The 13,389-nt window shown below is 40.3% G+C and overlaps 1 protein-coding gene across 3 annotated transcripts in view; it reads left to right on the top strand.

Moving 5' to 3' along the window:
* WDR97 (WD repeat domain 97) overlaps window positions 1–13,389 on the top strand; it is a 59,825-nt gene that overhangs the window by 32,140 nt on the left and 14,296 nt on the right. For all 3 annotated transcript variants that reach the window (XM_031947394.1, XM_031947395.1, XM_031947396.1), the window contains 3 exons: window positions 10,741–10,875; window positions 12,235–12,378; window positions 12,803–13,057. In XM_031947394.1, the coding sequence (XP_031803254.1) occupies window positions 10,741–10,875; window positions 12,235–12,378; window positions 12,803–13,057 (534 nt within the window). The remainder of the gene's footprint in view (window positions 1–10,740; window positions 10,876–12,234; window positions 12,379–12,802; window positions 13,058–13,389) is intronic.

Raw genomic sequence — 13,389 nt, 5'->3', positions numbered from 1 at the left:
AAATCTTTCCAGGTTTTTTGGAAAGCACTCTGCTCATTGTTTTTTATAGCACAGAAGTATTCCATTACATTCCTATACAACAACTTGTCTGGCCATTCCCCAATTCTTCAAATTCCAAATCTTGGACATCACTAAAAGACCTGCTGTCAATATTTTTATACATATAGTCCCTTTTCCTTTTAAAAAAAATCTCTTTTGAGATTCATATCTAATAGTAGGATTGCTGGATCTTTCTGTCCCTTTTGGCATAGTCCCAAATTGTTCTCCGGAGTTGGTTGGATAAGTTCACAACGATGCCTTGGTGCCCCGGTTTTTCTACATCCCCTCGAAACATTTATTCCTTTTCTGCCATATTAGCCAGTCAGATGGGGTTGCTGCTGCCGGCTTTTAAGAGCTCTTGGCATGTGAGCCTTCTGATTTCAGAGGCAAGATGAATGGGGCTGCTAGAGACTCAGAGTGTGAAAAGAGCTCCAGTATGCAGCCTTGTTGATATACATTTTTGCAGCATGATCAGTGTGTGGACCATAGGCAATCCCCAGTCGTATGCCTGGTGTCTGCCAACGGGAGGAGAGCCAGCTCAAGTAGCCACCGGCCGTGACCCTCGGCTTACACCCGCTCCCACCATCACAGATTACTGCTCCTTGCTCAACAAGGTCGTTTCTGCAATGTGGCAGAAAAGTTACTGTGCATCGGGGTCCAGGCGGCCTCTGTGCTCCCTCTCAGCAGAACCCATAACTTAGCAATTCCCCCTTTTCATCTTTTAGACAAGAAGTCTTTGCTTGAGCTGTTACCTCTGAAAGGATGGTGACGAGAGATCCGTAAAAGCATCCAAGGCAACAACAAAGCAGTAACAACATGACACAGGGCAATCCATGATAACACCATGAGAAGGGGTTATCAAACCAGTGCTGTGTTTTTTCGGCAGTTTTGTCTGGATTCACATTGTATTTGGGCCTGGAGTTTCAGTAACTACTTGGGCTCCTATTTCTGACAACACTTCTCTTTTTTCTAAAGGGACTGAGGTCTGTTTATTGCTATGTGTGCTCTAGTGGTCACAAATACAGGCTGATTTTCCATTTCAGTATCTAATGTTTCTTTGGTAACAGAGTCTCCCCACATGAAGCATATTTCCCTAGAGGGTCTCTCCCATCCTTCAGGACCTTTCTTCATTACTATGGTCTTGTTCTTTGGGGGCCTTTATAGTGAAGGTGGGGTGTTATCTTTGAGTGATTCTCTGTTCACCAGAGAGCATTTCATAGCTGGACGTAAGTCATTTGATCAAATTTTAATTTATTGTGCACACTGCTTTATATCTTTCTGAGTAACCCTCCATCTTCCTCTTTATTTTTTGATAAAGCTCTTGAGGATCTGATTAGTCCTTTCTACAATGGCTTGTCCTGTAGGATTGTAAGGAATCCCACAAATATGATGCATGGAGAATTCCTGTAAGAACTGTTTTAATATTTTTGAGGTGTATGAGGGTCCATTATCAGTCTGAATAGTGTGTGGGACACCCACAGAGGCAGAAGAGTGAAACAGGTGATTTATTGCATGTGGAGCAGCTTTCCCTCCCTCACTGAGAGGATGTAGAGACAAAGCCTGACTAAGTAACATGGATGCAGGTTTTCCCCATGTGGGTAGCATCCATTTGCCATATATCATTTGGCCTGCCACCTCTGGGGTTAGCCACAGCCCTGCAGGTCTTTGATAGTGGGTAATGAGCCACACATCTTTGTACTAGGCTGCTGCTGCTTGCCGGATGCCCCGTCCAATCTCCGAGAGATCCGGCAGACAGATGCAGATGTTCATGAGCCCTTACTGCTGGTTCTGGAGAGCACAGAGGAATGCCTTGTGTAAGCAGCCCGTGCACTATTTTGTTCCCTTTGAATATAGGTCCCAGCCCATCTGGGTGAGAGCAGATGTGCATTATACAAAAAGGGTGAACTCTCATTAAAGTCACCTCTTGACCTCCAAAAGAGTGAGAAGATCGGTCCTGTTTGCGCCTTTACATAGGCTGTCTCTACTCTCTGGGTCGCCCCAACTACAAGCTGACTCTGGAATGACCTTGGTGGGTCGGTCTGTTTTCAGTGCTTGCATAAGGCATCCAGCTCATTTTGCTGCATTAGAGATGCCCGATTGTGGGGACTGTGTGGCCGCTTTGTTCTGCTGGGGGCCATCAGTGAACACATTAGGGCCTTTAAGTGCATGTGGGACACATCCATTGTCTACTGTTCATAGAAGGGTAACTGGGTCACGGTTTTTCCGGCTCTTACTCTCCTTCCTAACCCTAACAAAATGGTCCAAGCTTCCTGAGCAGCTATTAAGCAACCCAACCTATCCTTGTCTAGGTTAATCCATATAATTCCTGTTTCTCCTGTTAATTGGATAATTCTGAGCAACATTTTTCTTGCTATTTCAGCTGTCATATCTTTATAATAAATACAGGAGAGTTCCACGGGTTATTTGTTTCCTCAATAGGTCCTAATTCTAATTGTTGTACTAATTGATGTAGAGCAGTGGAAGCCATAGCATCAATAACCCAACTAAAATTCTGTGGTGATTTTCATCCCTAATTGATGTAATATATCCCTATCCATAAGTTAATATGTTAGCCATCTATTATTATAGGGAAAATGCTTCCTGTCTTTCCATCTTTTTGCCAATTTACCAGTTCAGTGAAAATCAAAGCCTCCTTACTTCCTCCTACCTTTGCCAAGGGGGCCATTGAGAAGCAGCCACCACAGATCTGTCAGCTCCTTCAAACTGTTGGTTATTAAAAGTAAGGTCAGATCTGGCCCAGTGAGTGTGATAGGTTTGTAAACAGCCTCCGATTTGGACCCGTTGGTGGGGCTCATTCACCATTATTATCTTCTGTTTTAACTGTAAGTTCAGATGGAATGACTATTCCTTGAGCTCTACATTGTCCCTTGTTAAGATATGTTTCAGTACGGTCAGGGTTAATTATAGTTAACAGGCCTTCCTCACACCTTTGTAGACTGGGATATCTAATGAATACCCAGGTAGTGGAGGATTTATAACAAGGATTTTTAGTTGATTTCCTCTTTGATACTGTTGAATGGGCAAGTTCACAAACAGCATGAGGGGGGAGGCGGTAATAATTATTGCTCCTGGGTTTTATTACCGTGAGTGCCCCTTGCCATCTAAAGCTGCATTTCTGTTCCTCTGTTCCTGATTTATATCTGTACTGACTTGAGCTGTCATTCCCCAGGTTGGTTTTGGGGCCTCTTTTCAACATCTGCTTAAGGGCAATTCCAATAGTCTTGTGATAGAGTCATCTGCATCCAGAGAGAGGAATGAAAACAATGTGGATCACAATGTAGTATTTTCACCTTTGATTGCTTGTTTTTTTCTTACTGTTTTTCCCTTTTTTGATCTGATTTTTCTTATGCAGCTTGATAACTGTGGAAATATGTTTAGAAGAATTGCACATGTTTAACCTATATTGGATGATTTGCTGTCTAGGGGAGGGAATGCGGGGAGGAGAAAAATTTGGAACACAAGGTTTTGCAAGGTGAATGTTGAAAACTATATTTGTATAAATTTTGAAAAAGAAAAAAACTATTATAAAAAAAGAAAAAATAATCTAACTTTAAAAAATATCCATATCTAGAAGAGAGTATATTTTGTATGGCAAAAACAAAATCAGGAAAAGTGTTTGAGTTTTTGGAACAGTGGAGCTACTCCTAGGGCAGAGTCTGAAATGTCACTTGCCTCTCTGCAGATTTTTTTTTTTTAACAGAAGAGCAATTTTGGGAGGGTTAATTTATTTTCTTAATAATAGCATTATTTTCAAAATATATGCAAAAATAAATTTCAACATTCACTCCTGCAAAACCTTCCATTCCAAATTTTTCTCTCTCTCTTCCCCTCACTCCCTCCCCTAGAGGCAAGTATGTTAAGCATGTGCACTTCTTCCATATGTATTTCCACAGTTATCATGCTGTACAAGAAAAATCAGATCAAAAAGGGGAAAAAAATGAGAAAAAAAAATCAAGCAAACAAAAAAAAAAAAAAATGAAAATGCTATGTTGTGAGCCACACTCTGTTCCCACAGTCCTTTCTCTGGATGCAGATGGCACTCTCCATCACAGCACTTCAAGTCTTTAAAAAGGCTTCATTTAAAAGCATTAGAGCTAAAGTTGGTCATAAAACAGCTGCACACACACATTGTGAGGAGAGCTACCCCTTCAGCTACCTTGTGAGCCAGGCCATGGTCCAGGGCATTGAGTGAGTGAATGTGTGTATAATGATCATTGTCTCTGCAGATTTCTTTTCCACCATCCTATCTCTCCCAGAGCCTTTTGGTCTCAAAAGTAAAAGGTACGAGCTGCTCTATGACTACTCGTGTAATGACCAATGCTCTTTTGAGGTTCTTTATTTTTCTAGCCATCTTCTCTTAATTTCACCACCATGAGGGAGAAGGAAATAAGCATTTATTAAGTGTTTTCTATGTACCCAGTTACTTTATAATTATTATTTTATTTGTTCCTCTACAAAAGCCTTAGGAAATAGATGCTATTATCACCCCCAATTTATGTTTGAGGAACTGAACCAAACAGTGTGACTTGTTCAGGATCACGTAGCTAATAAATATCTAAGGATGGGTTTGAACTGAGATATTCTTGACTCCAGAACTAGCATTCTCCACTATGTTACCCCGAGTAGGGTGGAGGGGAACAAGGAGGAGAAGGTGTGTGCTTCAGCTCACCATCTCTTTGCTGGCTCCTTGCTGCTCTCATGCCTTTTTAAAAAGTTGACCACTTTACCTTAAAAGCCAAACACCCCCTTCACCTCCCTTCCACACAATTCATCACTCTCCAGAAAGACATGAGAACACAGATTCTTAATCAGGGATCCATGGATAGATTTTCAAGGAATCCAAGGAACTTGAGTAGGAAAAAAAAAGATCCTTATTTCAGTATTAATAGATTTCCTTTGCAATCCTAGATATTTTATTTAAACATTTAAAATTATCCTAAGAGATCCATAGGTTTGACCATACTGCCACAGGATCTAGAACACAAAAAGAAGGTCAGGATTAGAAGGATGTCAGACAATCTATTTGCAAGTCTTGGCCCTAGACTGTTCAGTTCTGAATTTTCTGGATTTTCTACCAACTAAAAGACCTAGAAGGAGGAGAGAGAAATTGTTCTCTGGTTCTACTTACTTCACTTGTCACTTACTTCACAAGTCTTCCCAGTTTTCTCTAAAACATTTACCTTTTATCATTTCTTATAGCACAATAGTATTCCATTATGTTCACATACCGTGATTTCTTTAATCTTTCCCCAAGTTATAGGATCCTCTTATTTTCTAATTCTTAAGTCATTTTTAGTCTTGTCTGACTCTTTGTGACCCCATTTGAGGTTTTCTTGGTAAAAATACTGAAGTAGTTTACTTCTCTAGCCCATTTTACAGATGAGGAAACTAAAGTAAACAGGATTAAGTAACTTGTTCAGGAGCAGGCCAGATTTGAACTCAAGAAAATAAGTTTTCCTGACTCCATATGCCAGCGTTCTATCCCCTGCTACACCTAATCTGCGCTTTTCCAGTTTTTTGCAGTTATAAAATGATCTTTAAGTATTTTTTGGTACATATAGAACCTTTTCCTCTTTGATCTCCTGGATTATAGATATAGTATCACTGAATCAAAGAGCATACATGGTTAACTTCTTGTATATAGTTCCAAATTGCTTTCCAGAATCAGTGTCCCAATTCATAGCTTCACCAAAATTGTATTAATGTGCTTGTTTCTCCAAAGCCCTAACAAATTTGTTTTCCTTTTTTTTTGTCCACTCTGCCGATCCGATAAGTATGAGGTAAAAATTTTAAGAGTTGTTTTAATTTGTGCATTTCTCTTGTTATTAGTGATTTGAAATATTTTTCCATATTGCTATTGATAGCTTGTATTTTCTCCTTTCAAAATTGCCTTTTCAAATGTCTTTGACCATTTATGCATTGGGGAATGGCCCTTATTCTTATAAATCTGAATCACTGCCTTGAAAATGTGATCTTTATTAGAGAAATTTGCTTCAAAGAGTTTTGTTTTTTTTTTTTTTGTTTTTTTTTTTACCAATTAGCTTTTCCCCTTCTAATCTTAGCTGCATTGTATTTATATAAAAACTTTCATATTTTATGTAGGCAACTCCTTTTTTTTTTTTTTTAAATAGCCTTTTATTTACAGGATATATGCATGGGTAACTTTACAGCATTAACAATTGCCAAACCTCTTGTTCCAATTTTTCACCTCTTACCCCCCTACCCCCTCCCCTAGATGGCAGGATGACCAGTAGATGTTAAATATATTAAAATATAAATTAGATACACAATAACTATACATGACCAAAACGTTATTTTGCTGTACAAAAAGAATCAGACTCTGAAATATTGTACAATTAGCTTGTGAAGGAAATGAAAAATGCAGGTGTGCATAAATATAGGGATTGGGAATTCAATGTAATGGTTTTTAGTCATCTCCCAGAGTTCTTTTTCTGGGCATAGCTGGTTCAGTTCATTACTGCTCCATTAGAAATGATTTGGTTGATCTCGTTGCTGAGGATGGCCTGGTCCATCAGAGCTGGTCATCATATAGTATTGTTGTTGAAGTATATAATGATCTCCTGGTCCTGCTCATTTCACTCAGCATCAGTTCGTGTAAGTCTCTCCAGGCCTTTCTGAAATCATCCTGTTGGTCATTTCTTACAGAACAGTAATATTCCATAATATTCATATACCATAATTTATTCAGCCATTCTCCAACTGATGGACATCCATTCAGTTTCCAGTTTTTAGTGTAGGCAACTCTTTTCAATCTGGTTTACAACCTTATTACTTCCTTTGAAACTGTTCTCACAAAAATTACCAATAATCACTTAAATGCCAAATCCAAGGACTTGTCATTTGTCCTTCCTTGAGCATTGTAGACCAGCCACTTGCATATTGACCTTAAAAAAACCCATCATTTGGAATTGTGAACTAGCCCATTTTATAAAACATTTTGGAACTATGCCCAAAGAGCCCTAAAACTGTGCATACCTCTTGATAAAATAATATAAGTAGTAGATCTGTGTACCAAAGAGATATAAAAAAAACAAAAGGGATAGGACCTATTTGCCTAAAAACATTTATAGCAGCTCTTTTTGTGATGGCAAAGAGTTAAGACATTGAGGAAACGTCTTATCAATTGGGGAATGATTGAATAAGTTTTAGTATATGATTGTGATGGATTTCTACTGTGCTATAAGAAATAAGTAGGATGATTTCAGAAGAACCTGGGAAGAGTTATATGAACTTGTACCTAGTAACAGCACCATTAGTGACGATTAACTGAAAAATGTAGCTATTCTGATCCAAGACAATTCTGAAGGATTCATGATGAAAAATGCTATCTACTTTCAAAGAGAGAACTGATGAACTCAAGTATAGATTGAAACATATCTTTTAATCTTTATTTTTCTTGTTTTATTTTTCTTTTATTTTGCAGCATGGGTAATATGGAAATGTATGATTTGCAAAATAGATATAAAATTGTCTGCTTTCTCAGAGAGGTGGGGCAGGAAAAAGGGAGAGAATTTGGAACTCAAAATTTTTTAAATGATTACTAAAAAATGTTTTACAAGTAATTGGGAAATATTTGATAAAATAAAAATATATTTTTAAAAAGAAAGTCATTATTTAACATCATTAACTATGTTGTGTTGTATTTTTGTTTATTTTGCTAAATATTACCCAATTATATTTTAATCTGGTCCTGGCTACACTGCAATTTTACAGCAGATTTTGACCCTTCTGTTGCAGACTATTCTCTCTTCTTGGATACTATCTCGTTTCTGGGTTTTCACGGCACTTTTCTTAGTTCTTTTTCCCATTTAACTGATCACTACTATTAATGGAACATTGTCCATTTGGAAGCCTGTCTCCCAATATGGTTGTAACCTAAGGCTGTGAGTCCTTTTATCTTTCTATGCTTTTTCTCCTTGATCACATCGGTATTTGTGATTTTGATTATCTCTATTGCAGATATCTTACAGGCCCATATATCCAACCCTTCTAGCCCGCATCTCAGAACTTTAGGCTTGCATTACTTGTCTAAGGGACATTTAGAACTAAGTATCCGGTAGGTATCTCAAACTTAACATGCCCAAAACAGACCCAGTTGCTTTTCTTCTAAACTTCCCTGTTTCTGGTGAGAGTCTCACCATCCTTCTTGGATGGTGCAACCTTGTAATCAACCTCAGTACCTTACTATTGCCCATCCAATGAATCCAACAGGTAGTTGATTGACAAGTCTTTTTTTGTTTCTGTGTTTGTTTTTCACTTAATAGTAATTTTTCCCAATTATATGTAAAGATAATTTTCAACATTCATTTTCGTGAGATTTTGAGTTCCAAAATTTTCTCCTTCTCTTCCTTCCTAACAAACATTGATTGTTAATTCTTGTCACTTCTTCCACATCTATACCCCTCCCTTAGATTCTTCTCCTGAGTTCAGCCCTTTATCACATGTCATTTGGACTATTATAAAGCTTCCCTCCTTCAAGCTTTTCTTATCCTCAGTCCATCTTCCCCTCAGTACCAAAGTGTTTCTCCCAAAGCACAGGTCTGACCATCAGACCTTTTTGCAGTAAAGATTAAAGATGAATTCCTCTATTTGGCATTTAAAAGCTGCCATAACCTACTTCTAGGCTACCTTTCCAGCTTTATTATTACCTTTCATGCATTCTGTAGTTTTCCTATAATGTCCTTATGTCCATAACAATCCATCTCTGATCCCTGGGTCTTTCAGGGTCCAACCTGTTCCCTTTTCCTGAAATGTGTTCTCTCCTAATCTCTGCTTCTTAGAATCCCTGGTTCCTTTTAGAGCTCAATCCAAGTGATGTCTCAATTTATCATAAGCTCCTTTTCAGCAGGAAATGTTTCATTTGTGTTATGTCCTTAGCACTTAGCATACTACCTGTCACATAGGTGCACGTTGACCAGTTGAGCACTGAGGTATCAGGAGGACCTAGGCTCAATCAAATCCTACCTCTGACACTCACTCCCTTTGTGATTATGAGCAAATAATTTAATTTTCCTGAGTCTCAGTTTTCTCATCTGTAAAATGGAGATAATATCTCAGAAGTTTTGTGAGACTCACATAAGATAATATTTTTGATGTTGTAACTTTTCAGTCATATCCAATTCTTTGTGACCCTTTTTTGGGGTCAGTAGAGTGGTTTGCCATTTCCTTAAAGCTATTTGCAAACTTTCAAATATAAACGTCAGTTTCTATTAACACAACATATATTGAGTACCTGCTGTGTATAATGGGTAGACAGCCACTGTAGTCATGAATGACAAAACCGGGGGAAGCTCCCTCACACTAACTCTAAAGGGGACTTCTCTATCTACTCATTCCTTCCTTCATTCACAGACATTTATTAAATAGCTTTTACATGCAAAATGTCCTGTTCTGGACTACAGTGTAAGGAAACAAGACGTGAAGAAGATAATCCTGTCTTTACTTTTTCTCTAGGGAATTGGAATTTATTCCCATTGTGCTATCTCTCCCTGACTTCTCCCACATTTCAGTTACCCAAATTCTGCCCATTCATTGCACAGCGTACCAGCAGGAGATTACCTCTGGCTATTTCCTGGTCACTGTCTATGGTGACTCCAGAATGGCTCAATCTGGGCTCTGAATCAGCATTTCTGTTTGGCAACTCTCCATCATTATGCTTCCTGAGCATAGTTCAGCTTAATCTCCCTGGCAAAGTAATATACAAGGTTAATAAAAATAGGGGGAAACCAGAATGGGGAATATTGGTGGGCACTTGACAGGTTTCCATATGGACAAGATTTTAGACATGCCTTAGAGGGCAGAAATAGGGGCAATGTTGGGAAATGGGGGAGGAGTTCTAAAAAAGGCAGATTTGGGGTTCATATAAGGAAAAACTTCATTATTAGCACTAGCCATGAGGGCAGCAGGCTGCCTCTGGAAATGGTATGTTTCCCATTCCAGGAGGCATTAAAGGCATAAGATTTAGAACTAGAAGAAGACTTAGAGGTAATAGAAGTCCCCAAAGTCCCCCAAAATCACTAGATCACTTGTAGAAGATCCAGAATTCAAAACTAGGTTCTCTTTCCATTATACGTTGGTGCAATAGAAGTTAAGATGAACCTTTGCTGGGACTACGGCAGAAGGATTCCTATTCAGGTGTGAACTTTGATGAAATGACCATTGCATTTTCTTTGAGCTCTCAGGGTGGGGAGAGGGCTAAAGTTTCTGCTGCTCTGCGATTCCTCTGTAGCGGGTGAAGATCCTCCTTTATCCAGGTTAGCCACTGACTTGCCTTTCCATCCGGAAGGTCATCCTGCAGCTGCAGGGGGTATGACCCTTTTCTAGTTACTCTGAGCTCATCCTGGAGTTCAAGATCCCCAGAGGCAGCCATGCAGTCCAGAGGGAGCAGTAGCCTGTCCTTACAGATGTTTTAAAATCAGTTTGACCACAATGCAGTCTGTGCCTCCAGCAAGGCCTGGACAGACAGACCGAAGGGTGTCCAAGAGCAAAGGTAAGTAGAGTCTGTCTCTCCCAAGAGGTTCTTTGAAGACCAGATCTCCTTCTCCTCCTCTCTCAGAACATCACAGCAGGGCTAAGTGGAAAAGTCAGCCCCTGTTTTCCTTTTCTTCCAAACCCCATGCCCTCCTGGTTCCCTGATGCTGTGCTTTTTTTTCTCTCTAGTACATCTCTCCATTGGTCCAATTTCCGGGTTATATCCCCAACTCAGTGGCAATACAGCAACTATGGCAAAAGTCAGATTTGAAAGGGGTCGGGGAAGTTACACACCTGAAGACAGAGAGCTTTGAAATCTTGGAGGTATGGAGACAGATGATCCTTAACTGTGAACCCCAACCTGGGAAAACATTTCCATGACTTCCATCCCTGTCATCACCTCAGCTGTGAGACTGTCCAGTCCCCTAAAATTAGGGGGCTCCAACTCTCTGACACCATCCCTGTGACCTTTCTGTGTCCCTCGTTCTTTGATCCCCGGCTCAATAACCTATATCCATTACCTCCCATCCCTTGTACTCCGGTGGCCACATTTTCTGTGCCTTCCATTCCTGTATCCCTCATTCCTCAAACCTCTATCCAAATGGAGCGAATCAGATTTGGAGATGGCACCAGGCTAGAAGGAATAGCTGACACCTTGGGAAATAGGTGAGGTGCAGAAAGAACTGAACTGAGTCAAATAAAATGAAATCCACTTGGGTTAAGTTTAGTCTTACATTTGAAAAAAAATCACCTTTGCAAACCAAAGCTACAGGAAGCACAGACAGCAATTTGTGTGGAAAAGATCTTCGTTTTGGTGGGCTACAAGCTCAGTATAAAGCACACATATTGATGTGACTGACCAAAAACCACACAAAAACACAGTGATCTTGGGTTTATTCAATAGAGGCAGAGCTTAAGGAGGACTAGTCTCACTGTGAGCTTTGGGGTTTAGCTTTGGGGTTGTTGGGCCGTGAGTTATAACCTTATTGGTTCCAGAGCGCAGAACTTGAGGCAATGTATAGACGTCGTAGAGGTAAATAGAGGCTTGATATGAGAAACAAAAAACAATTCCCTCACATTTAGAGCTGACCAAAATGGAATGGCTTTCCTCTAAGAGTGATAGGTTCTCCTATACTTAGAGAGGTTTCTTTAGACTGGTTTATCAGATATGTTATGATGTGGATTCCTTTTGGTAGGAGTTGGACTAGATGGCCCCTCAAGTTCCTTCAGAATCTCATATTTTGGAATCATTTGATGCTTATTTGTTGTGTTCCTTTCCCTCTCTTCCTCTCAGTTAGAATGTAAACTCCTTGAAAGCAGGGACTTTTTCATTTTCTTCCCCCCCCCCCCCCTCAGCACCTAGCTTTATACACTGGAGACAGATCATTGGATGGGATCCACCATCCCCATGACGCTCAATTCCCTTTCCAACTCCTATCTTTGTTATCTTTCTCATCCCTTTCAATTCTGAAACTCCTTATTGCCTTGCTCCTGATCTTCTGGGACCATCCCCAGCACCCGGATTCTTCTAAAGTCCATTTGTGTGCTTTTCCTGTTTCCATGACCTCCTCCTATACATGTGTGTTCTTGTGACTCTCCTTCCCCTTTTCTCATGATCTCTCCATTCCTGAACCTATCTCTTCCTTATGACCGACCCATCTGTTTTCTCCTGTCTATGATCAGAATGAAATGGACTTAATGTGGCTTCCATGGGGCACAAATAAGAAGAAAGAGAAAGTCTGGATGAATAAAGCCTTGGGCTTGGTGCCCACTAAGGAAAATGAGCAAATATCTGTACCTGTAAGCCATGAACAAGAGGAACACTTTGTGAGTATTTTTCAGTTTAGTCAGGCCTTGCTCTCTGCCCTACCCCTTTGGAACCCTCAGGACCCTCTCCCCAAGTTCCTGGATATTGCTGGACAGCTCCTGGAACCCTCAGGCTCTCCCTCTGGCCCTTATGGGATCCTTAGGCGCTGGGACCGCCTCCAAACCTCCTTCCAGGAAGTCCTATCCCTGAGAATTCCAGGCTTAGTCCCAAGACTCCCAGAAGATACTACATACTGTGTTTCCTACACCCAACCTTGTTTCCTCCCTCTAAGAAGTCCTAGCCATCTTCTGATATATTCCCACTCCTTGTCTGCTTGGAGTCCCCCATACTAGAGGAGATCCTGTGGGGGAGAACCCAGTCATCACTTTGGGGTCTTTCATGGTGAATGGAAACTAGACCAGACAATCTTCCCTGTGATCCTAGGAGACTGCTCTGCCTAAAAGGATTTTTCACATAGATTGGTTGGAAGAGACGTCGATGCATCAAGGTTTTATGGTTCTGAACTTGCGTCTCCTATTATTAGAGTTCTTGAGCAACCAGGCTCAGGCTGCTCCCAAGACATGGGACCCTGCCTCAACCTATGCTCCCTCTGAGGTCTCTCATGAAGTCCCCAAAATTGTCATCGCTTTATTGAAGGAAGACTGGTTCCAGAAATACTTTCCTGACTTCAACTTCAAGGTACATGACAGGGGGTGGTATATGAAGGAGGGGAGAAAAGTGTTGTTAAAAATTGTCCTTCCTCCTTTCCCAAGTCTTGTGGTAGTTTTTGGAATCTTAAACTTTGTGGTATAACTAGGGACCCTCTAAATCTTTCCAACCACATGGTACACCCCTCCCCAATTCTAGTACTCTCTAATGGATGCAGACAGTGCAGACAGTGCACACAGATCCCCACACTTACTAACCTTGTGGCACAGTCCCAAGAAAGTGAAATATCCTTTAGCCTCATGACATGGCATTGGTACCCCTTGCTCCATTGTCTCTAATCTCCTGGTATGGTTTCTCCCAAT

The sequence above is a fragment of the Sarcophilus harrisii genome, chromosome 1 (genome assembly GCF_902635505.1).
Source record: "Sarcophilus harrisii chromosome 1, mSarHar1.11, whole genome shotgun sequence".
In the NCBI taxonomy this organism is placed as follows: domain Eukaryota; kingdom Metazoa; phylum Chordata; class Mammalia; order Dasyuromorphia; family Dasyuridae; genus Sarcophilus; species Sarcophilus harrisii.
The sequence above is the reverse complement of the archived record's forward strand: the minus strand, read 5'-3'. Positions and strand labels throughout refer to the sequence as shown.